This window comes from Salmo salar, chromosome ssa06, assembly GCF_905237065.1.
Source record: "Salmo salar chromosome ssa06, Ssal_v3.1, whole genome shotgun sequence".
Lineage (NCBI taxonomy): Eukaryota > Metazoa > Chordata > Actinopteri > Salmoniformes > Salmonidae > Salmo > Salmo salar.
Window position 1 is genome coordinate 14,506,665 of NC_059447.1, and position 26,517 is coordinate 14,533,181.

General features: G+C 42.8%; 1 protein-coding gene across 1 annotated transcript in view; it reads left to right on the top strand.

Moving 5' to 3' along the window:
- Nucleotides 1-3,813: 3,813 nt before the first annotated feature.
- The window catches only part of LOC106591327 (transmembrane protein 235), a 60,629-nt gene continuing 37,925 nt past the window's right edge, over nt 3,814-26,517 (top strand). Inside the window, exons 1-3 of the mRNA XM_045719826.1 lie at nt 3,814-4,286; nt 5,746-5,826; nt 12,444-12,581. Of these exons, the coding sequence (XP_045575782.1) occupies nt 4,115-4,286; nt 5,746-5,826; nt 12,444-12,581 (391 nt within the window). The 5' untranslated portion in view covers nt 3,814-4,114. The remainder of the gene's footprint in view (nt 4,287-5,745; nt 5,827-12,443; nt 12,582-26,517) is intronic.

Below are 26,517 nucleotides of genomic sequence, written 5' to 3' on the forward strand. Positions count from 1 at the left end.
CAGTAGAAAAAGGTAGACAGGGATTGAACCCTGGTTCATTTTGTGTCAAGAGTGTTATCATTTGACATGGCTCTGCACCAGTTGGTTGTTAATGTAGTTTGAATTGGCTATACACTCTTAGAGAAAGAGGTGGAACCTAAAAGGGTTCTTTGGCTGTCCCCATAGGACCCTCTAACTCAACTCTGGACCTCAAAGCCAGTTCCACAGCTTTTTTTTTATTGTTGCCCTCTAATCAGGGACTGATTTACACCTGGGACAACAGGTGGGTGCAATTAATTACCAGATAGAACAGAAAACCAGCAGGCTCCAGACCTCGTAGGTTAAGAGTTGAATACCCTTGCCATAGGAGAACCCTTTGAAGAACTATTTTTGGTTCCATGTAGAACCCTTTACACAGAGCGGTCTACATGGAACCCAAAATAGTTTTACCTGGAACCAAAGGGGGTTCTACCTGGAACCAAAAAGGGTTGTCCTATGGGGACAGCCGAATGAACCCTTTTGGAATCCTTTATTCTAAGAATGTACTAGTTCATCAAACAAGGCTGTACTGGTACATCTACACTGCTGCGACAGAACTGACCACTGTAGGAGCTATTGAAGTTTCTTCATCCATTATCTGTAGACCAATTGAAATCAACAGGGACTTGTAGTAACACTTGATGTTAAAGCCTAAAGGGTATAATGCATTGTAAGACTTGCCATGGGCACATATGATCCCCTTACAATCATCTCATAATAAATCCTGACTGAATACCTTCCATTTTGAGTCAGTTGACACAAAGGAAGACAAAACATTATTATAAGCCTTGTTATAATGCTCATTCATGTTAATACCATGTTATAAAGCACTATATCTGCAGGCTATATTTAAATTGTTACCAGACTTGCTACTCTTATTTAGTTATTTTTTAAACCTAACATGGCTGTTTGGTTGAGGTTTGTCTTTGAGAGTCACACACCATGTAATTCCTTTTTGATCATGGCCCTGAGCTCTACAATCTCCATTAAACAGAATGTTTCTGCAGATTAGGGTTTTGACCACGCTTCTGTGATCATCAAATGGAACACATTCTGACACTGAAAGTTAATTAAAAATTGTAAGTGAAACATCCTATTGACCTTCTTATTCTTTATGTAGTACTTTAGTATCTATAAATCCAATGCACAGTTGAAGTCAGAGGTTTACATACACCTTAGCCAAATACATTTAAACTCCGTTTTTCACAATTCCTGCCATTTAATCCTAGTAAAAATCCCTGTTTTAGGTCAGTTAGGATCACCACTTCATTTTAAGAATGTGAAATGTCAGAATAATAGTAGAGAGAATGATTTATTTCAGTTTTTATTTCATTCATCACATTCCCAGTGGGTCAGAAGTTTACATACACTTAATTAGTATTTGGTAGCATTGCCTTTAAATTGTTTAACGTGGGTCAAACGTTTCGGGTAGCCTTCCACAAGCTTCTCACAATAAGTTGGGTGAATTTTGGCCCATTCCTCCTGACTGATCTGGTGTAACTGAGTCAGGTTTGTAGGTCTCCTTGCTCACACACGCTTTTTCAGTTCTGCCCACAAATTTTCTATAGGATTGAGGTCAGGGCTTTGTGATGGCCACTCCAATACCTTGACATTGTTGTCCTTAAGCCATTTTGCCACAACTTCGGAAGTATGCATGGGGTCATTGTCCATTTGGAAGACCCAGTTGCGACCAAGCTTGAACTTCCTGACTGATGTCTTGAGATGTTGCTTCAATATATCCACATAATTTTCCTCCCTCATGATGCCATCTATTTTGTGAAGTGCACCAGTCCCTCCTGCAGCAAAGCACCCCCACAACATGATGCTGCCTCCCCCGTGCTTCACGGTTGGGATGGTGTTCTTCGGCTTGCAAGCGTCTCCATTTTTCCTCCAAACATAACGATGGTCATTATGGCCAAACAGTTCTATTTTTGTTTCATCAGACCAGAGGACATTTCTCCAAAAATAATGATCTTTGTCCCCATGTGCAGTTGCAAACCGTAGTCTGGCTTTTTTATGGTGGTTTTGGAGCAGTGGCTTCTTCCTTGCTGAATGGCTTTTCAGGTTATGTCGATATAGGACTCGTTTAACTGTGGATATAGATACTTTTGTACCTGTTTCCTCCAGCATCTTCACAAGGTCCTTTGCTGTTGTTCTGGGATTGAATTTGCACTTTTCGCACCAAAGTACGTTCATCTCTAGGAGACAGAACGCGTCACCTTCCTGAGCGGTATGACGTCTGCGTGGTCCCATGGTGTTTATACTTGCGTACTATTGTCTGTACAGATGAATGTGGTACCTTCAGGTGTTTGGAAATTGCTCCCAAGGAAGAACCAGACTTGTGGGGGTCTACAATTTTATTTCTGAGGTCTAGGCTGATTTCTTTTGATTTTCCCATGATGTCAAGCAAAGAGGCACTGAGTTTGAAGGTAGGCCTTGAAATACATCCACAGGTACACCCCCAATTGACTCAAATGATGTAAATTAGCCTATCAGAAGCTTCTAAAGCCATGGCATCATTTTCTGGAATTTTCCAAGCTGTTTAAAGGCACAGTAAACTTCTGACCCACTGGAATTGTGATACAGTGAATTATAAGGGAAATAATATGTCTGTAAACAATTGTTGGAAAGATTACTTGTGTCATGCACAAAGTAGATGTCCTAACCGACTTGCCAAAACTATAGTTTCTTAACAAGAAATTTGTGGAGTGGTTGAAAAACGAGTTTTAATAACTCCAACCTAAGTGTATGTAAACTTCCGACTTCAACTGTATGTATAAAGCCCTTTTTACATCAGCAGATGTCACAAAGTGCTTATACAGAAACCCAGCCTAAAACCCCCCATCTGGGTGGTAGCTTGACTAGGAAACGTGTTGTCATCTCCCCAATCTAGTGCATAGGCTTTTGCTCAGTGGGCTACAGCCTTGACATGCACAAGAGCCTCATGCAACCCAGGGATCACTCCATGTCAATTAGGGACATGAGGACATGAGAGGGTGCTGAATACAATTTAATCCAATACAATAATTGTGGACCCAGCTGGTTGTTGAAGTAGCCTACTACTAATACAACATTCCTCCATTCCAGGTAACCTGACTGATTTCTTGACTGGCCATTCTAAGAAATTGTCACAATATTATTAAAAGTTCCGAAATGGAGCTCTTCATTCATTAAGTGTTTAGTGTAATGGATCAGCTGTTCCAAAATAGGCTCACTACTGAAATACAACATATATTAGCATTGCCACTCCGCATCAAAAACGTTATAAGACAATTGAGTAGGACTGGGCTGCAGCGTCATAGCCAATGCTACAAGTACCCGGTTAGGTGTAACCCATTGCTTAAATTGAGTACATATTAAGCTAATAGTTTACTAGATTTCAGTTGAGCAAGTAGTTTATCAATACTGCACCTTCCTTTGTTCTATTGGGTTTCCCATTGACAGTCCCGCCCTCTGATTGACAGCTCTCAGATGAGAACCTTCTGTTTAACCTGCTCGAGATGGACAAAATAAGTGCGTTTTGAGTCATCATCAGCATCTGAACAGAAAGTTTCCATTTTGAGTTTGAAGCTAGAAAAGTTTCTCAAAGTAAAGTATTTCTCTATTGTGATTTATCTTCATATTGCTACTAAAGCCGGCTATTTTCTATAAAAATGATTTCCTGGTGTCCTGCTCATTTTACTTATAGGGCCTAATGTTTACTCTCACTACTCCTACGAACTAGCGTTGGTGTACTTACCCAGGAGTGAGGAGTGGGTTACATAAGCAGCGGACCCTCTCAATAGTGTCTAATAATACATCGGTCGGCTACTCTCTCTCCCGTTATTTACTATTTCAAAGCGCAGTTGTCTTTTATGATTCGTTCCATTATATTTGACAATATCACAACAGAACCCTCTTGACCAGATGTTGCCGAGGATAATTTGACAAGTCAGCACTAGATGGCGGGAGAAGAATGGAGAGCATGTTGGAGAGCTTTGCGTATTTATCCATCTCGGGTGCCCGGTCCAGAACGTTGTGTGATACGGATTTCTTTGTGACCATGACGTTCATTTGAATTGCTCACGGATTTGTTTTTAACCAAGTTTAAAAGACAATGAAGTACGGAATGGTTGTTATCACGGCTGGCTTTTCAGGTTTACTCAGCTTCAGCTTTCTTGCAGTGGCTATTGGCAGCGACTATTGGTACATCATCGATGTGAACAAGGCGAACCAGTCGGACTTGGAGGACCTGAGTTCGCATTCCGGTCTCTGGAGGATCCGTGAAGGTATGTCCACGTAATTATTATAATTTTTTAAGCACCCCAAATTAAATGCCATAGCCTAGCACACTTTGTTATTGCGGTTCAATATTGCGCTGTGTTTTCTGGTAGCTTGTCATATAACTTCAAATACATATGCCTAATTTAAACAATGGAGGCCACCTGTTTCAACACCCGTGTCAGCCTGCTTCCACGACCCACTGGCCACAGACGTCCGTTCAACGTCTAATTTTAATGTATATTTGGTTGAGTTGTCAACTAACGTGAATTCAACGTGACCTCAACCAAAAATGTCCTTTAGGTTAAAAGTTGGATGAAAAAAATAAGAAATTCCCATAAATGAATTACTTTTTGCAAATCCAATCATTTTTCAATGTTGATTCAACCTCATCCGATTTTTGCTTTCTTTACTTTATATTAGATTACATTTAATTAAATTCAACTACAAAAACTGAATCGAGTTTCACCTTCAAAATGCTACCCCTTTCAGAATGGACCCAATACTGGTCCATAGCCATCTCTGTTGTATGCCAGCTAATCTCTTCCCCACCCGAGACTCATTTGCATGCACAGGACATTGCAATAAACAGGTGCACTTTAGAAGCATTTTTCCCACATCTGTTTTATTGCACTCCTGCTTATTTACATTTTGCATATACATTATTATTATTGTTATTATTATTAATAATATTATTATGATTGTTATTAATATTATCATTATTATTGTTATTATTATTAATCATGTTATTATTTATTATTATTATTATTATTAATAATAATAATAATAATAGTATTATTGTTATTGTTATTGTTATTATAAAAAATATTAATATTATTATTATTATTCACATAGCTCACCTGTATCTTTCTGGCTGTTTTTTTAACTGCATCTCTGTCAGCCTAGAGCATATTTCCTGTTGCAGACAGCGTGTGTTCCAAATCACACCCTATTCCCTATTCCCATAGAGCTCCGGTCAAAAGTAGTGCACTACATAGGAAATAAGATGCTATTTGGGATGCAGACATAGGGGAGCGACACATTAAGCAGGGAGCGCCTGCAGTGTCTGTTAGTGTATCAAGGCAAGTGCTACACCACACTACTGCAGTACAGTGTGTCAACAGTATCACTGCTATAGATTTGTTGATTTATGGACTGTAAAGATTTCTGTCTGAGAGCTCAGCGGTGAAGCAGCTGTTGATGTTAGGCACACACTTAGTAACCGGATATTAGCAACCATATAGGTCTTATACAGCCATAGGTGTGTTGTGTCATAGGCCTACCTTTTGACTGGTATTTTAACATTGTCATGTATGTCTACCAGTCTGAGCGGTCCAATATAATATGCAATATCTGCCATTTAGCAGAAGCTTTTATCCAAAGCGACGTACAGCCATGCATGCCATTTTACGTATCATCTACCAGTCTGAAAGGTCAGCACATATCTTCTGTTTGCTCTTTTTACAGGGAAAAATGCCACCTCTTGGCCAATCCAGTCCTTCTTTGTGGATACCTCCAACAAAACTGAGATAGAGAAGCACCTTATCAGTGAGTATATGGCCTCTGCTATGTGGCTTCCGACGCCTTCTACATGAAGACTATATTTGAGTCCCAAATGGCACCCTATTCCCTACATAGTGCATAACGTTTAACCAGAGTCCCATGAGCCCTGGTAAAAAGTAGCAGTATTGGAAAAATGAACCAATTGTCATACTTGAGTAAAAGTAAAGATACCTTAATGGAAAATAACTCAAGTTAAAGTATAAATGACAAAAAAAATCTTATTTTAAGCAAACCAGGCAGCACCATTTTCTTGTTATTTTGATATTTACAGATAGCCAGGGGTACACACCAACACTCAGACATCATTTACAGATAGCCAGGGGTACACACCAACACTCAGACATCATTTACAGATAGCCAGGGGTACACACCAACACTCAGACATCATTTACAGATAGCCAGGGGTACACACCAACACTCAGACATCATTTACAGATAGCCAGGGGTACACACCAACACTCAGACATCATTTACAAATGACGCATGTGTGTTTAGTGAGTCTGCCAGATCAGATGCTGTAGGGATGACTCATGATAAGTGTGTGAATTTGACCATTTTGCTGTTCTGCTAAGTATTGAAAATGTAACGGGTACTTTTGGTTGTCAGGGAAAATGTATGGAGTAAAAAGTAAATTATTTTCTTTTGGAATGTAGTGGAGTAAAAATAATCAAAAATATAAATAGTAAAGTACAGATGCCCCAAAAAACGATTTAAGTAGTAATTAAAGTATTTTTACTTAAGTACTTTAAACCATTGAAAAGTAGTGCACTATATGCCATTTAGGGCACAGGTGTAGTTAGTTCTAGCTCTGTCACACCCACATACAACAGCACAGGTTGTTGAGTCTGTACGATGGGATCAGTGTTTACCAAGTGAATCAACATCATTGCACTCCACTTTGACAATACAATATAGACCCCATAAAATGAAAAGGTTCATTACTAAACATGTACAGTTGAAGTTTGAAGTTTACATACACCTTAGCCAAATACATTTAAACTCAGTTTTTCACAATTCCTGACATTTAATCCTAGTAAAAATTCCCTGTCTTAGGTCAGTTAGGATCACCACTTTATTTTAAGAATGTGAAATGTCAGAATGATATTAGAGAGAATGCTTAATTTCAGCTTTTATTTCTTTCATCACATTCCCAGTGGGTCAGAAGTTTACATACACTCAATTAGTATTTGGTAGCATTGCCTTTAAATTGTTTAACTTGGGTCAAATGTTTTGGGTAGCCTTCCACAAGCTTCCCACAATATGTTGGGTGAATTTTGGCCCATTCCTCCTGACAGAGCTGATGTAACTGAATCAGGTTTGTAGGCCTCCTTGCTCGCACACGCTTTTTCAGTTCTGCCCACAAATGCTCTATATGATTGAGGTCAGGGCTTTGTGATGGCCACTCCAATACCTTGACTTTGTTGTCCTTAAGCCATTTTGCCACAACTTCGGAAGTATGCTTGGGGTCATTGTCCATCTGGAAGACCCATTTGCGACCAAGCTTGAACTTCCTGACTGATGTCTTGAGATGTTGCTTCAATATATCCACATCATTTTCCTCCCTCATGATGCCATCTATTTTGTGAAGTGCACCAGTCCCTCCTGCAGCAAAGCACCCCCACAAAATGATGCTGCCACCCCCGTACATCATGGTTGGGATGGTGTTCTTTGGCTCGCAGGCCTCCCCCTTTTTCCTCCAAACATAATGATGGTCATTATGGCCAAACAGTTTAATTTTTGTTTCATCAGACCAGAGGACATTTCTCCAAAAAGTACGATCTTTGTCCCCATGTGCATTTGAAAACCGTGGTCTGGCTTTTTTATGGTGGTTTTGGAGCAGTGTCTTCTTCCTTGCTGAGCGGCCGTTCAGGTTATGTCGATATAGAACTCGTTTTACTGTGGATTTAGATACTTTTGTACCTGTTTCCTCCAGCATCTTCACAAGGTCCTTAGCTGTTATTCTGGGATTGATATGCACTTTTTGCACCAAAGTAAGTTCATCTCTAGGAGACAGAACGTGTCTCCTTCCTGAGCGGTATGACGTCTGCGTGGTCCCATGGTGTTTATACTTGCGTAGTATTGTTTGTACAGATGTTTGGAAATTGCTCCCAAGGATGAACCAGACTTGTGGAGGTCTACAATTGTATTTCTGTTTAAAGGCACAGTCAACTTAGTGTATGTAAACTTCTGACCCACTGGAATTGTGATACAGTGAATTATAAGTGAAATAATCTGTCTGTTGTTGGAAAAATTACTTGCGTCATGCACAAAGTAGATGTCCTAACCGACCTGCCAAATTTCTTGTTAACAAGAAATTTGTGGAGTGGTTGAAAAACGAGTTTTAATGACCCCAACCTAAGTGTATGTAAACTTCCCACTTCAACTGTAGATGGGCTTTTGTTGGCCTGTAGTGGATACTTGACTTAATTAAGGACAAGTAGCATTTCAGGACGACGGTGGTAAAACAGACCCAGCTGACAAAGAAATGGTTTATTTTTTTATGGATCTTTTGGATTTACAGTGTATTCGGAAAATATTCAGATCCGTTAACTTTTTCCACATTTTGTTACATTACAGCCTTATTCTAAAATGTATTAAATCGTTTTTTCCCTTATCAATCTACACACAATACCCCATAATGACGAAGATTTTTTTTTTCTTCAAAAGTATAAAAATAAATCAAATGAAATATCACATTTACAAAAGCATTAAGACCCTTTACTCAGTGCTTTGTTGAAGCACCTTTGGCAGCGATTACAGTCTCAAGTCTTCTTGGGTATGACGCTATAAGCTTGGCATGGGGAGTTTCTCCCATTCTTCTCTGCAGATCCTCTGAAGTTCTGTCAGGTTGGATGGGGAGTGTTGCTGCACGGCTAGTTTCTGGTCTCTCCAGAGATGTTTGACCGGGTTCAAGTCCGGATTCTGGCTGGGCCACTCGATGACATTCAGAGAGTTTTCATTAAGGATCTCTCTGTACTTTGCTCTGTTCATCTTTCCCTCGATCCTGACTAGTCTCTCAGTCCCTGCCGCTGAAAGAAATCCCCACAGCATGATGCTACCACCACCATGCTTCACCGTAGGTATGGTGCCAGGTTTTCTCCAGACATGACGATTGGTATTCAGGCCAAAGGGTTCAATCATGGTTTCATCTGACCAGAGAATCTTGTTTCTCATGGTCTGAGAGTCCTTTAGGTGCCTTCTGGCAAACTCCAAGCAGGCTGTCATTTGCCTTTTACTGAGGAGTGGCTTCCGTGTGGCCACTCTACCATAAAGGCCTCATTGGTGGAGTGCTGCAGAGATGGTTGTCCTTCTGGAAGGTTCTCCCATCTCCACAGAGGAACTCTGGAGCTCTGTCAGAGCAACCATCGGGTTCTTGGTCACCTCCCTGACCAAGGCCCTTCTCCCCCGATTGCTCAGTTTGTCCGGGTGGCCAGCTCTAGGAAGAGTCTTGGTGGTTCAAAACTTCTTCCATTTAAGAATGATGGAGGCCACTGTGTTCTTGTGGACCTTCAATGCTGCAGAAATTTTTTGGTACCCTTCCCCAGATCTGTGCCTCGACACAATCCTGTCTCGGAGCTCTACAGACAATTCTTCGACCGCATTACTTGGTTTTTGCTCTGACCTGCACTGTCAACTGTGGGACCTTATATAGACTCGTGTGTGCCTTTCCAAATCTTGTCCAGTCAATTGAATTTAACACAGGTGGACTCCAATCAAGTTGTAGAAACATCTCAAGGATGATCAATGGAACAGAATGCAGCTGAGCTCAATTTGAGTCTCATAGCAAAGGGTCTGAATACTTATGTAAATAATACATTTGCAACCATTTCTGAAAACCTGTTTTCTTATTGTCATTATGGGGATTTGTGTGTAGATTTATGATGGGAAACAAATCATTTAATCCATTTTAGAATAAAACTGTAACTGTAACGTAATAAAATGTGGAAAAAGTCAAGAGGTCTGAATGCCCCCTCCCACACACACACCTAAGCACACAGTGATGTTTCTAGGCATAAGCGACATAAGTGGCCACTAGGGGGCCCACAACCCGATTTAGTAAGTCAGCCTGGGTCTCAACGTAATGTTGAGAGTTACAGTGGATTTAAAAAGTCTACACACCCCTGTTAAAATGCCAGGTTTTTGTGATGTAAAATAATGAGACAAAGATAAATCATGTCAGAACTGTTTTCACCTTTAATGTGACCTATAACGTGAACAATTCAATTGAAAAACAAACTGAAATCTTTGAGGGGGGGGAAATTAAAAACTCACAATAACCTGGTTGCATAAGTGTGCACACCCTTAAACTAATACTTTGTTGAAGCACCTTTTGATTTTATTACAGCACTCAGTCTTTTTGGGTAGGAGTCTATTAGCATGGCACTTCTTGATGTGGCAATATTTGCCCACTCTTTTTTGCAAAGCGCTCCAAATCTGTCAGATTGCGAGGACATCTCCTGTGCACAGCCCTCTTCAGATCACCCCAGAGATGTTCAATTGGATTAAGGTCTGGGCTCTGGCTGGGCCATTCCAAAACGTTCATCTTCTTCTGGTGAAGCCATGCTTTCGTGGATTTGGATGTGTGCTTTGGGTCGTTGTCGTGCTAAAAGGTGAACTTCCTCTTCATCTTCAGCTTTCAGAAGGTTTTGTGCCAAAATTGCCTGGTATTTGGACCTGTTCATAATTCCCTCCACCCTGACTAAGGCCCCGGTTCCAGCTGAAGAAAAAAAGCCTCAAAGCATGATGCTGCCACCACCATGCTTCACTGTGGGTATGGTGTTCTTTGGGTGATGTGCAGTGTTGTTTTTGCGCCAAACATACCTTTTGGAATTATGGCCAAAAAGTTCAACCTTGGTTTCATCAGACCATAACACATTTTCCCACGTGCTTTTGGGGGACTTGATGTTTATTTTTGCAAACTTCAGCCGGGCTTGGATGTTTTTCATTGTAAGAAAAGGCTTCCGTCTTGCCACCCTACCCCATAGCCCATTCATATGAAGAATACGGGAGATTGTTGTCACATGTACATTTTACATTTACGTCATTTAGCAGACGCTCTTATCCAGAGCGACTTACAAATTGGTGCATTCACCTTATGATATCCAGTGGAACAACCACTTTACAATAGTACATCTATATATATTTTTTTTTTTGGGGGGGGGGGGTTAGAAGGATTACTATATCCTATCCCAGGTATTCCTTAAAGAGGTGGGGTTTCAGGTGTCTCCGGAAGGTGGTGATTGACTCCGCTGTCCTGGCATCGTGAGGGAGCTTGTTCCACCATTGGGGTGCCAGAGCAGCGAACAGTTTTGACTGGGCTGAGCGGGAACTGTGCTTCCGCAGCGGTAGGGGGGCCAGCAGGCCAGAGGTGGATGAACGCAATGCCCTTGTTTGGGTGTAGGGCCTGATCAGAGCCTGAAGGTACGGAGGTGCCGTTCCCCTCACAGCTCCGTAGGCAAGCACCATGGTCTTGTAGCAGATGCGAGCTTCAACTGGAAGCCAGTGGAGTGTGCGGAGGAGCGGGGTGACGTGAGAGAACTTGGGAAGGTTGAACACCAGACGGGCTGCGGTAGCACACAGCCAGTACTTGTCAGAAATTCCTGCAGTTCCTTTAATGTTGCTGTAGGCCTCTTGGAAGCCTCCCTGACCAGTTTTCTTCTCGTCTTTTCATACATTTTAGAGGGACGTCCAGTTCTTGGTAATGTCTCTGTAGTGCCATATTTTCTCCACTTGATGATGACTGTCTTCACTGTGTTCCATGGTATATGTAATGCTTTGGAAATTATTTTGTACCCTTCTCCTGACTGATATCTTTCAACAATGAGATCCCTCTGATGCTTTGGAAGCTCTCTGTGGACCATGGCTTTTGCTCTGAGATGCAACTAAGAAAATGTCAGGAAAATCCTACTAGAACAGCTGAACTTTATTTGTGATTAATCAGAGTCACTTTAAATGATGGCAGGTGTGTAATGACTTCTATTTAACATGAGTTTGAATGTGATTGGTTAATTCTGAACACAGCCACATCCCCAGTTATAAGAGGGTGTGCACACTTATGCAACAAGGTTATTGGAAGTTTTTTATTTTTCATTTCCCCCCCCATTTCAGTTTGTTTTTCAATTGAATTGTTCACGTTATAGGTCACATTAACAGTAGAAAAAGTTCTGACATGATTTATCTTTGTCTCATTCTTTTACATCACAAAAACCTGGCATTTTAACAGGGGTGTGTAGACTTTTTATATCCATTGTAGAATAGTATAATACAATTTAGAAGTTTCTTAGTGCATCTGCACTTTTTCTCTTGTTATGTCAGTCACTGACAATCACTTAATTAGCCCATGTGAGCTAACATTTCTCTACGCAAAATGTGTAGAATTGCAGGACATTAACTTCAAAGCTGCAAATCATTCTCTCTGCCACCAAGAGGGGGGGCATTACTTACTGCTTATGGTCCCCGAAACGCTAGAAACGGACCAGCTCACACACACACACACACACACACACACCATGCGGAAATGTTTTTGTGAGAGGACAATGTACAGTGATATGTATTTCTCCAGCTCACAGTAACCCTGCATTGCATTCTGGGTCTCCCTGCAGACTCCCACAAGGTCATAGTCATCCTGCTGCCTCTCAGTCTGTTGCTGGTGGTGTTGGGAGGGATCTGTGGTCTGGTCAGCTCTCTGGCCAGGAATCCCAGCCTGCTGGCTGGCTCTGCCTCCTACTTCCTCTTCTGCAGTAAGTCATTTCTGGAGCATCCCCTGGTGTTCAGGCCTGGATTGTGTTCATTAGGCACTAATTGGACGAGAACGGACTGAAATGGCAACTACATGGACTTGTCCAATGAGAAACACTCTTTAAATGTTTTGATAGATTTCTTTTAATTCTGTTGTGTGCCCTAATGAACACGACCCTGGTTTTCAGACAAGGGTTAAAATAGTATTTCTGTTTGATTGAGCTTTCCCAGCACAATGGAAACAATAGAATAGTCCAAAAGTGCCAACTCTACCCACCTGCATTTAGTAAAACTAAATGCATGCTCTTCAACCGATTGCTGCCTGCACCTGCCCGCCCGTCCAGCATCACTACTCTGGACGGTTCTGACTTAGAATATGTGGACAACTACAAATACCTAGGTGTCTGGTTAGACTGTAAACTCTCCTTCCAGACTCACATCAAACATCTCCAATCCAAAGTTAAATCTAGAATTGGCTTCCTATTTCACAACAAAGCATCTTTCACTCATGCTGCCAAACATACCCTCGTAAAACTGACCGTCCTACCGATCCTCGACTTCGGCGACGTCATTTACAAAATAGCCTCCAATACCCTACTCAACAAATTGGATGCAGTCTATCATAGTGCCATCCGTTTTGTCACCAAAGCCCCATATACTACCCACCACTGCGACCTGTACACTCTCGTTGGCTGGCCATCGCTTCATACTCGTCGCCAAACCCACTGGCTCCAGGTCATCTACAAGACCCTGCTAGGTAAAGTTCCCCCTTATCTCAGCTCGCTGGTCACCATAGCAGCACCCACCCGTAGCACGCGCTCCAGCAGGTATGTCTCTCTGGTCACCTCCAAAGCCAATTCCTCCTTCGGCCGCCTCTCCTTCCAGTTCTCTGCTGCCAATGACTGGAACGAACTACAAAAATCTCTAAAACTGGAAGCACTTATCTCCCTCACTAGCTTTAAGCACCAGCTGTCAGAGCGGCTCACAGATTACTGCACCTGTACATAGCCCATCTATAATTTAGCCCAAACAACTACCTCTTGCCCTACTGTATTTATTTATTTTGCTCCTTTGCACCCCATTATTTCTATTTGTACTTTGCACTTTCTTCCACTGCAAATCTACCATTCCAGTGTTTTACTTGCTATATTGTATTTACTTCGCCACCATGGCATTTTTTGCCTTTACCTCCCTTATCTCACCTCGTTTGCTCACATTGTACATAGACTTATTTTTGTACTGTATTATTGACTTTTACTCCATGTGTAACTCTGTGTTGTTGTATGTGTCAAACTGCTTTGCTTTATCTTGGCCAGGTCGCAATTGTAAATGAGAACTTGTTCTTGTCACAAGATTCGTAGTGGAGAGAAGACCAAGGCGCAGCGGGAATGTGGATACTCATGTTTATTGATACAAAAAACAAGTAAAGTATCCACTGGAAAACCAAAAAAAACAATACTCACAAAGGCAACAGTGTGGCAGGCTAAAACAAACGCAGTGCACACAAACAACTACCCACAATCCCAAAGAAAAACACACCCTTCTATATAGGATTCCCAATCAAAGGCAACTCAACACACCTGCCTTCAATTGGGAGTCCCATCCCCAACACAAACCCTTAACATACTAACAACCAGTCACATCCTGACCACAACTGATACAATACCTCCCTCTGCTGGTCAGGACGTGACAGTTCTCAACTTGCCTACCTGGTAAAATAAAGGTGAAATAAAACATAAATAAATAAAAAGGTGAACCTTTCTAAAGAAAACAATATGAACCCATGTTTTCATGCTGTTCTGGAGCTTGTGGCAGTGAAATTGTTATTTTATATTGATTCTATGTTGTACTGATATGAATGTCTTGTTCAATTGCTTTAGGCTGAAATTGTACGGTGCATGATACTGAAAGGTTAAAGACCAGTGGGCCTTTTCTAGCTGTCAGTGTGTGTGGGTGTGTGGGAGGATTTGAGTACAAACATTCTCATACTGTTGTCTTTATTCAATTGAAGGTTACTTTCAGCTTTCAAATAAACTCAGTTTTCTCTCTGAAACAGGCTTAAATAACCACATTCAAGGATTTTTAGAGATGACAGCAAATATGTCTTGAAAGGTTGAGATATTGCACTGAATACTTTCAGTCAGGGTCGGTTTAATGCAGGGGCTTCCCGGGGCTGACGCCCCTGAGCCCAAGCCCGTAGATCCAGCCACAGGAGATTAAAATACACCAGAGAGCATCATTTAGCCACAGCAGATGAATAGTCCCCCCCCCCCCCAAAAAAAACAAACAACAACTGTGGATTAAGCGACTGCCTTTTAAAAGGCAACTAATCCTTTTGAGGCATCAATTTGAGTCAGAAACAGTTATTCTAGTGTCATAATGGACTGCAAAGTGTAAATAGAATAATTTTGGTCGTAAAGTCAGTTTTGTCTACAACAGAGTGTGTAACATCTGTGCATCACACTGGGTAAATGAAGGTTGGGTTTTGATTTGACTATGTCCTTTTGCCCACTAACATGTGGTGAACAGCTGTGATGATTGCTCTCTATCCAATAGCATTGACAGTGAGACAGGCCTGCCCAGAAGCTCTGACTTTTTACATAAGACAACACATTGTGCATTTTGTTACTTGAGAAATACTGCACCAAATACCTTAGTTAGATGTAAAATTGTGCAACTACAACATCCTTGGCCAAAAAGTCAACATCTATTACAGATTTCTTGAGTTATTTTAGATTCATTCTTGGGACTTTGAGGAAGGGAAATAGGCTTCCACATCTACAGTGTCTCATGGGGGACAAACATCAATAACCAAATGTAAAATCGGTCAGGGAACTGAAATCTTGTTTATCGAATGAGCAACAGAAAAAACATGTACCAATCTACGTGTTCAGTGGCTCTTTAAGTTTTATCACAAACACATACAGGTAACTGCTAAAATAAAGGAAACACCAACATAAAGTGTCTTAATAGGGTGTCGTGCCACCACATGCTCCCAAAAGAGCTTCAATGCGCCTTGGCACAGATTCTACAAGTGGACCTAAACCAGCACCCCAGGGGCACTACAGTAAGGAACTGAACCCCTAACCTGCCCCAGGGGCACTGCAGCAAGACACTGGACCACTAACCTGCCCCAGGGGCACTGCAGTAAGACACTGAACCCCTAACCTGCCCCAGGGGCACTACAGCAAGTCACTGAACCCCTAATGTGCCCCAGGGACACTGCAGCAAGACACTGAACCCCTAACCTGGCCCAGGGGCACTGCAGCAAGACACTGAACCCCTAACCTGCCCCAGGGGCACTGCAGCAAGACACTGAACCCCTAACCTGCCCCAGGGGCACTGCAGCAAGACACTGAACCCCTAACCTGCCACAGGGACACTGCAGCAAGACACTGAACCCCTAACCTGCCACAGGGACACTGCAGCAAAACACTGAACCCCTAACCTGCCCCAGGGGCACTACAGCAAGACACTGAACCCCTAACCTGCCCCAGGGACACTGCAGCAAGACACTGAACCCCTAACCTGTCCCAGGGGCACTGCAGCAAGACACTGAACCCCTAACCTGCCCCAGGGGCACTGCAGCAAGACACTGAACCCCTAACCTGCCCCAGGGGCACTGCAGCAAGACACTGAACCCCTAACCTGCCACAGGGACACTGCAGCAAGACACTGAACCCCTAACCTGCCCCAGGGACACTGCAGCAAGACACTGAACCCCTAACCTGCCCCAGGGCACTGCAGCAAGACACTGAACCCCTAACCTGCCCCAGGGACACTGCAGCAAGACACTGAACCCCTAATCTGCCCCAGGGACACTGCAGCAAGACACTGAACCCCTAACCTGCCCCAGGGACACTGCAGCAAGACACTGAACGCCTAACCTGCCCCAGGGGCACTGCAGCAAGACACTGAATGCCTAACCTGCCCCAGGGACACTGAACCCCTAACCTGCCCCAGGGGCACTGCAGCAAGACACTGAACCCCTAACCTGCCCCAGGGACACTGCAGCAAGACACTGAACCCCTAACCTGCCCCAGGGACTCTGCAGCAAGACACTGAACCCCTAACCTGCCCCAGGGACACTGCAGCAAGACACTGAACGCCTAACCTGCCCCAGGGGCACTGCAGCAAGACACTGAATGCCTAACCTGCCCCAAGGGCACTGCAGCAAGACACTGAACCCCTAACCTGCCCCAGGGGCACTGCAGCAAGACACTGAATGCCTAACCTGCCCCAAGGGCACTGCAGCAAGACACTGAACCCCTAACCCGCCTGTCCCAGGGGGACAGGGCTGCTCAACTCCGGTCCCGGAGGTCCAAAACACTTCTGTTTCTTGTTTCTACCTGGTAGTTATTAATTGCACTCACCTGGTTTCCCAGGTCTGAACCAGTACCTGATTAACAGGAGGGGATGAAAAACAGGAGTATTTTGTCCCTCCAGGACCAACATTGAACAGCCCTGCTCTAGGGGAATAAAACAGCCTTGAACGGCCCTGCTCTAGGGGAATAAAACAGCCTTGAACAGCCCTGCTCTAGTTGTCAATAACACCTTTTCTGGAAATATAGATGCCTTTGCTGGGAAGGCATGAGTTCCTGTCTAGCCCCTGAAAAAGAGCGTAGTTTCGCAATCTCACACAAAGAAGACATCTTTCATTCATCAGTTTTTTTTCTTTCTTGCAGCAGCAGAATAAACATGGCATTATGAGAGTGTCAGGTCTCGTCATGTCTAACCCTTACATTTTTATCCCTCCAAAAAAACTGCTCTTGGTCTACCTAATGGAGATAGGAACACCTTACGTGTTGCTCACTTGACAAGAAAAAAGCTTTCCTTGTGAATAGCTTCTGATGACAGCACTCAGCACCTCCAGACAGAATAAAATATGAGATCTAATCCAGCTGAGAGTGAGTGAAGTGCTGTGATGAATAAGCAAAATATACACACATTTCAAATTGGCCCCACAGTGAAATAAAATAAAAGCATGAATATTTCTACAACACTTTCTGTGAGGCACACATACTGTATATAAAGCATTATAAGTAGGCTAGTATATTATTTAGTTTTTACTTCTTTACCTAAAAAATATTCCTTGTTTGTTGGGGAAAGAAGGAGCCATGTTATTTATGTTCTTTATCCCAATGCAGGTTTGATTAATCCTCAACCAAGAACGCACATAAAGATAGTATTATGGCATTTCTATATTATTATTGTAGTAGTTTTATTACCTTACATGTAACTTACCTATAGAGTACTTGACTTTGTATCTACTCCCCCAATACCAGTTCTACCTACTTGGGTGATGCCCCGTCAGCTGTTGGCCCAGAAAGCCCACCACTCAGCAGTAGTCCAGAGTAGGATGGTACAGTCCTACTCCAAGCCTCTACCATCACCGTGCACTTCTACCATCACCGCACACCTCTTCCATCACCGCACACCTCTGCCATCACCGCACACCTCTGCCATCACCGTACACCACTTCCATCACCGTACACCTCTTCCATCACCGCACACCTCTGCCATCACCGTACACCTCTGCCATCACCGCACACCTCTGCCATCACCGCACACCTCTGCCATCACCGCACACCTCTTCCATCACCGCACACTTCTGCCATCACCGCACACCTCTGCCATCACCGCACACCTCTTCCATCACCGCACACCTCTGCCATCACCGCACACCTCTGCCATCACCGCACACCTCTTCCATCACCGTACACCTCTGCCATCACCGTACACCTCTTCCATCACCGCACACCTCTTCCATCACCGCACACCTCTGCCATCACCGCACACCTCTGCCATCTCCACTGTCTCCGCTTTTTGACTTCTCAACCTCAACCACTGGCATTTCAAACTCAAAACAACCAACCAACTGACTGCCAGCTTTGCAGTCTTTAAACGCCATTGTGGGTTATGATAATTAAGATCAACGTTATACTAATTATTAAAACAATATGTTTATACTGTATATACACAGAGAGAGAGAGAGAGAGAGAGAGAGAGAGAGTACAGCCTAGACTTCTAGATAAGAAGATGAGAGTTAATTTGCGATTGCCAACTTATGAGAAACGCTAACATAGAGCAGCCAACTGTGGCAGCTGTCAAGAACAGATGTATCTTACTGAAAAAAACACGCCTTTCCTCCCACTGACACTACAACAGATCATTCACTTTCTGAATCCACATTCTGATCAAATCTTATTGTGTTACACAGCTGATATCATTGCTGGTATACAGCTACATTGTCTTGGTTCTGATCAGGAGGAGTGCTAAACAGCAAAACAGCATTTAAATGGATCATTTCAATATTTGATGGAGCATTGATCAGAGGGTGGAGTGATTGCTGATCATGGTATTTGGGGGAAAATACCCTGTGGTAATGGCAAGGAATCAGCCACTTGGCTGTTTTGGCCTGATTGAACCAGGCTATCAGAGTCTTCTGGGATGTTTTGACCTGATTGAACCAGGATATCAGAGTCTTCTGGGCTGTTTTGACCTGATTGAGCCAGGATATTAGTCTTCTGGGCTGTTTTGACCTGATGGAACCAGGATATTATAGGCTACTTGGTGGTTTTGACCTGATTGAACCAGGATATTAGAGTCTACTTGGCTGTTTTGACCTGATTGAACCAGGATATTAGAGTCTTCTGGGCTGTTTTGACCTGATTGAACCAGGATATTAGAGTCTTCTGGGCTGTTTTGACCTGATTGAACCAGGATATCAGAGTCTTCTGGGCTGTTTTGACCTGATTGAACCAGGATATCAGAGTCTTCTGGGATGTTTTGACCTGATTGAACCAGGATATCAGAGTCTTCTGGGCTGTTTTGACCTGATTGAACCAGGATATCAGTCTTCTGGGCTGTTTTGACCTGATTGAACCAGGATATCAGAGTCTTCTGGGCTGTTTTGACCTGATTGAGCCAGGATATTAGTCTTCTGGGCTGTTTTGGCCTGATTGAACCAGGATATTATAGTCTACTTGGCTGTTTTGACCTGATTGAACCAGGATATTAGAGTCTTCTGGGCTGTTTTGATCTGATTGAACCAGGATATTAGAGTCTTCTGGGCTGTTTTGACCTGATTGAAGCAGGATATTAGAGTCTACTTGGTGGTTTTGACCTGATTGAACCAGGATATTAGAGTCTACTTGGCTGTTTTGACCTGATTGAACCAGGATATCAGAGTCTTCTGGGCTGTTTTGATCTGATTGAACCAGGATATTAGAGTCTTCTGGGCTGTTTTGACCTGATTGAACCAGGATATTAGAGTCTACTTGGTGGTTTTGACCTGATTGAACCAGGATATTAGAGTCTACTTGGCTGTTTTGACCTGATTGAACCAGGATATCAGAGTCTTCTGGGCTGTTTGACCTGATTGAACCAGGATATCAGAGTCTTCTGGGCTGTTTTGACCTGATTGAGCCAGGATATTAGTCTTCTGGGCTGTTTTGACCTGATGGAACCAGGATATTATAGGCTACTTGGTGGTTTTGACCTGATTGAAACAGGATATTAGAGTCTACTTGGCTGTTTTGACCTGATTGAACCAGGATATCAGAGTCTTCTGGGCTGTTTTGACCTGATTGAACCAGGATATCAGTCTTCTGGGCTGTTTTGACCTGATTGAACCAGGATATCAGAGTCTTCTGGGCTGTTTTGACCTGATTGAGCCAGGATATTAGTCTTCTGGGCTGTTTTGGCCTGATTGAACCAGGATATTATAGTCTACTTGGCTGTTTTGACCTGATTGAACCAGGATATTAGAGTCTTCTGGGCTGTTTTGATCTGATTGAACCAGGATATTAGAGTCTTCTGGGCTGTTTTGACCTGATTGAACCAGGATATTAGAGTCTACTTGGTGGTTTTGACCTGATTGAACCAGGATATTATAGTCTACTTGGCTGTTTTGACCTGATTGAACCAGGATATCAGAGTCTTCTGGGCTGTTTTGATCTGATTGAACCAGGATATTAGAGTCTTCTGGGCTGTTTTGACCTGATTGAACCAGGATATCAGAGTCTACTTGGTGGTTTTGACCTGATTGAACCAGGATATTAGAGTCTACTTGGCTGTTTTGACCTGATTGAACCAGGATATTAGAGTCTTCTGGGCTGTTTTGACCTGATTGAACCAGGATATTAGAGTCTACTTGGTGGTTTTGACCTGATTGAACCAGGATATTAGAGTCTACTTGGCTGTTTTGACCTGATTGAACCAGGATATTAGAGTCTTCTGGGCTGTTTTGATCTGATTGAACCAGGATATTAGAGTCTACTTGGCTGTTTTGACCTGATTGAACCAGGATATTAGAGTCTTCTGGGCTGTTTTGACCTGATTGAACCAGGATATTAGAGTCTACTTGGTGGTTTTGACCTGATTGAACCAGGATATTAGAGTCTACTTGGCTGTTTTGACCTGATTGAACCAGGATATTAGAGTCTTCTGGGCTGTTTTGATCTGATTGAACCAGGATATTAGAGTCTTCTGGGCTGTTTTGACCTGATTGAACCAGGATATTAGAGTCTTCTGGGCTGTTTTGACCTGATTGAACCAGGATATCAGAGTCTACTTGGTGGTTTTGACCTGATTGAACCAGGATATTAGAGTCTACTTGGCTGTTTTGACCTGATTGAACCAGGATATTAGAGTCTTCTGGGCTGTTTTGACCTGATTGAACCAGGATATTAGAGTCTACTTGGTGGTTTTGACCTGATTGAACCAGGATATTAGAGTCTACTTGGCTGTTTTGACCTGATTGAACCAGGATATCAGAGTCTTCTGGGCTGTTTGACCTGATTGAACCAGGATATCAGAGTCTTCTGGGCTGTTTTGACCTGATTGAGCCAGGATATTAGTCTTCTGGGCTGTTTTGACCTGATGGAACCAGGATATTATAGGCTACTTGGTGGTTTTGACCTGATTGAACCAGGATATTAGAGTCTACTTGGCTGTTTTGACCTGATTGAACCAGGATATTAGAGTCTTCTGGGCTGTTTTGACCTGATTGAACCAGGATATTAGAGTCTTCTGGGCTGTTTTGACCTGATTGAACCAGGATATCAGAGTCTTCTGGGCTGTTTTGACCTGATTGAACCAGGATATCAGAGTCTTCTGGGATGTTTTGACCTGATTGAACCAGGATATCAGAGTCTTCTGGGCTGTTTTGACCTGATTGAACCAGGATATCAGTCTTCTGGGCTGTTTTGACCTGATTGAACCAGGATATCAGAGTCTTCTGGGCTGTTTTGATCTGATTGAACCAGGATATTAGAGTCTTCTGGGCTGTTTTGACCTGATTGAACCAGGATATTAGAGTCTACTTGGTGGTTTTGACCTGATTGAACCAGGATATTATAGTCTACTTGGCTGTTTTGACCTGATTGAACCAGGATATCAGAGTCTTCTGGGCTGTTTTGATCTGATTGAACCAGGATATTAGAGTCTTCTGGGCTGTTTTGACCTGATTGAACCAGGATATCAGAGTCTACTTGGTGGTTTTGACCTGATTGAACCAGGATATTAGAGTCTACTTGGCTGTTTTGACCTGATTGAACCAGGATATTAGAGTCTTCTGGGCTGTTTTGACCTGATTGAACCAGGATATTAGAGTCTACTTGGTGGTTTTGACCTGATTGAACCAGGATATTAGAGTCTACTTGGCTGTTTTGACCTGATTGAACCAGGATATTAGAGTCTTCTGGGCTGTTTTGATCTGATTGAACCAGGATATTAGAGTCTACTTGGCTGTTTTGACCTGATTGAACCAGGATATTAGAGTCTTCTGGGCTGTTTTGACCTGATTGAACCAGGATATTAGGGTCTACTTGGTGGTTTTGACCTGATTGAACCAGGATATTAGAGTCTACTTGGCTGTTTTGACCTGATTGAACCAGGATATTAGAGTCTTCTGGGCTGTTTTGATCTGATTGAACCAGGATATTAGAGTCTTCTGGGCTGTTTTGACCTGATTGAACCAGGATATTAGAGTCTTCTGGGCTGTTTTGACCTGATTGAACCAGGATATCAGAGTCTACTTGGTGGTTTTGACCTGATTGAACCAGGATATTAGAGTCTACTTGGCTGTTTTGACCTGATTGAACCAGGATATTAGAGTCTTCTGGGCTGTTTTGACCTGATTGAACCAGGATATTAGAGTCTACTTGGTGGTTTTGACCTGATTGAACCAGGATATTAGAGTCTACTTGGCTGTTTTGACCTGATTGAACCAGGATATCAGAGTCTTCTGGGCTGTTTGACCTGATTGAACCAGGATATCAGAGTCTTCTGGGCTGTTTTGACCTGATTGAGCCAGGATATTAGTCTTCTGGGCTGTTTTGACCTGATGGAACCAGGATATTATAGGCTACTTGGTGGTTTTGACCTGATTGAACCAGGATATTAGAGTCTACTTGGCTGTTTTGACCTGATTGAACCAGGATATTAGAGTCTTCTGGGCTGTTTTGACCTGATTGAACCAGGATATTAGAGTCTTCTGGGCTGTTTTGACCTGATTGAACCAGGATATCAGAGTCTTCTGGGCTGTTTTGACCTGATTGAACCAGGATATCAGAGTCTTCTGGGATGTTTTGACCTGATTGAACCAGGATATCAGAGTCTTCTGGGCTGTTTTGACCTGATTGAACCAGGATATCAGTCTTCTGGGCTGTTTTGACCTGATTGAACCAGGATATCAGAGTCTTCTGGGCTGTTTTGACCTGATTGAGCCAGGATATTAGTCTTCTGGGCTGTTTTGGCCTGATTGAACCAGGATATTAGAGACTACTTGGTGGTTTTGACCTGATTGAACCAGGATATTATAGTCTACTTGGCTGTTTTGACCTGATTGAACCAGGATATTAGAGTCTTCTGGGCTGTTTTGATCTGATTGAACCAGGATATTAGAGTCTTCTGGGCTGTTTTGACCTGATTGAACCAGGATATTAGAGTCTACTTGGTGGTTTTGACCTGATTGAACCAGGATATTAGAGTCTACTTGGCTGTTTTGACCTGATTGAACCAGGATATCAGAGTCTTCTGGGCTGTTTTGATCTGATTGAACCAGGATATTAGAGTATTCTGGGCTGTTTTGACCTGATTGAACCAGGATATTAGAGTCTACTTGGTGGTTTTGACCTGATTGAACCAGGATATTAGAGTCTACTTGGCTGTTTTGACCTGATTGAACCAGGATATTAGAGTCTACTTGGCTGTTTTGGCCTGATTGAACCAGGCTATCAGAGTCTTCTGGGATGTTTTGACCTGATTGAACCAGGATATCAGAGTCTTCTGGGCTGTTTTGACCTGATTGAGCCAGGATATTAGTCTTCTGGGCTGTTTTGACCTGATGGAACCAGGATATTATAGGCTACTTGGTGGTTTTGACCTGATTGAACCAGGATATTAGAGTCTACTTGGCTGTTTTGACCTGATTGAACCAGGATATTAGAGTCTTCTGGGCTGTTTTGACCTGATTGAACCAGGATATTAGAGTCTTCTGGGCTGTTTTGACCTGATTGAACCAGGATATCAGAGTCTTCTGGGCTGTTTTGACCTGATTGAACCAGGATATCAGAGTCTTCTGGGATGTTTTGACCTGATTGAACCAGGATATCAGAGTCTTCTGGGCTGTTTTGACCTGATTGAACCAGGATATCAGTCTTCTGGGCTGTTTTGACCTGATTGAACCAGGATATCAGAGTCTTCTGGGCTGTTTTGACCTGATTGAGCCAGGATATTAGTCTTCTGGGCTGTTTTGGCCTGATTGAACCAGGATATTATAGTCTACTTGGCTGTTTTGACCTGATTGAACCAGGATATTAGAGTCTTCTGGGCTGTTTTGATCTGATTGAACCAGGATATTAGAGTCTTCTGGGCTGTTTTGACCTGATTGAAGCAGGATATTAGAGTCTACTTGGTGGTTTTGACCTGATTGAACCAGGATATTAGAGTCTACTTGGCTGTTTTGACCTGATTGAACCAGGATATAAGAGTCTTCTGGGCTGTTTTGATCTGATTGAACCAGGATATTAGAGTCTTCTGGGCTGTTTTGACCTGATTGAACCAGGATATTAGAGTCTACTTGGTGGTTTTGACCTGATTGAACCAGGATATTAGAGTCTACTTGGCTGTTTTGACCTGATTGAACCAGGATATCAGAGTCTTCTGGGCTGTTTGACCTGATTGAACCAGGATATCAGAGTCTTCTGGGCTGTTTTGACCTGATTGAGCCAGGATATTAGTCTTCTGGGCTGTTTTGACCTGATGGAACCAGGATATTATAGGCTACTTGGTGGTTTTGACCTGATTGAAACAGGATATTAGAGTCTACTTGGCTGTTTTGACCTGATTGAACCAGGATATCAGAGTCTTCTGGGCTGTTTTGACCTGATTGAACCAGGATATCAGTCTTCTGGGCTTTTTTGACCTGATTGAACCAGGATATCAGAGTCTTCTGGGCTGTTTTGACCTGATTGAGCCAGGATATTAATCTTCTGGGCTGTTTTGGCCTGATTGAACCAGGATATTATAGTCTACTTGGCTGTTTTGACCTGATTGAACCAGGATATTAGAGTCTTCTGGGCTGTTTTGATCTGATTGAACCAGGATATTAGAGTCTTCTGGGCTGTTTTGACCTGATTGAACCAGGATATTAGAGTATTCTGGGCTGTTTTGACCTGATTGAACCAGGATATTAGAGTCTACTTGGTGGTTTTGACCTGATTGAACCAGGATATTAGAGTCTACTTGGCTGTTTTGACCTGATTGAACCAGGATATTAGAGTCTACTTGGCTGTTTTGGCCTGATTGAACCAGGCTATCAGAGTCTTCTGGGATGTTTTGACCTGATTGAACCAGGATATCAGAGTCTTCTGGGCTGTTTTGACCTGATTGAGCCAGGATATTAGTCTTCTGGGCTGTTTTGACCTGATGGAACCAGGATATTATAGGCTACTTGGTGGTTTTGACCTGATTGAACCAGGATATTAGAGTCTACTTGGCTGTTTTGACCTGATTGAACCAGGATATTAGAGTCTTCTGGGCTGTTTTGACCTGATTGAACCAGGATATTAGAGTCTTCTGGGCTGTTTTGACCTGATTGAACCAGGATATCAGAGTCTTCTAAGCTGTTTTGACCTGATTGAACCAGGATATCAGAGTCTTCTGGGATGTTTTGACCTGATTGAACCAGGATATCAGAGTCTTCTGGGCTGTTTTGACCTGATTGAACCAGGATATCAGTCTTCTGGGCTGTTTTGACCTGATTGAACCAGGATATCAGAGTCTTCTGGGCTGTTTTGACCTGATTGAGCCAGGATATTAGTCTTCTGGGCTGTTTTGGCCTGATTGAACCAGGATATTAGAGTCTACTTGTCTGTTTTGACCTGATTGAACCAGGATATTAGAGTCTTCTGGGCTGTTTTGATCTGATTGAACCAGGATATTAGAGTCTTCTGGGCTGTTTTGACCTGATTGAAGCAGGATATTAGAGTCTACTTGGTGGTTTTGACCTGATTGAACCAGGATATTAGAGTCTACTTGGCTGTTTTGACCTGATTGAACCAGGATATAAGAGTCTTCTGGGCTGTTTTGATCTGATTGAACCAGGATATTAGAGTCTTCTGGGCTGTTTTGACCTGATTGAACCAGGATATTAGAGTCTACTTGGTGGTTTTGACCTGATTGAACCAGGATATTAGAGTCTACTTGGCTGTTTTGACCTGATTGAACCAGGATATCAGAGTCTTCTGGGCTGTTTGACCTGATTGAACCAGGATATCAGAGTCTTCTGGGCTGTTTTGACCTGATTGAGCCAGGATATTAGTCTTCTGGGCTGTTTTGACCTGATGGAACCAGGATATTATAGGCTACTTGGTGGTTTTGACCTGATTGAAACAGGATATTAGAGTCTACTTGGCTGTTTTGACCTGATTG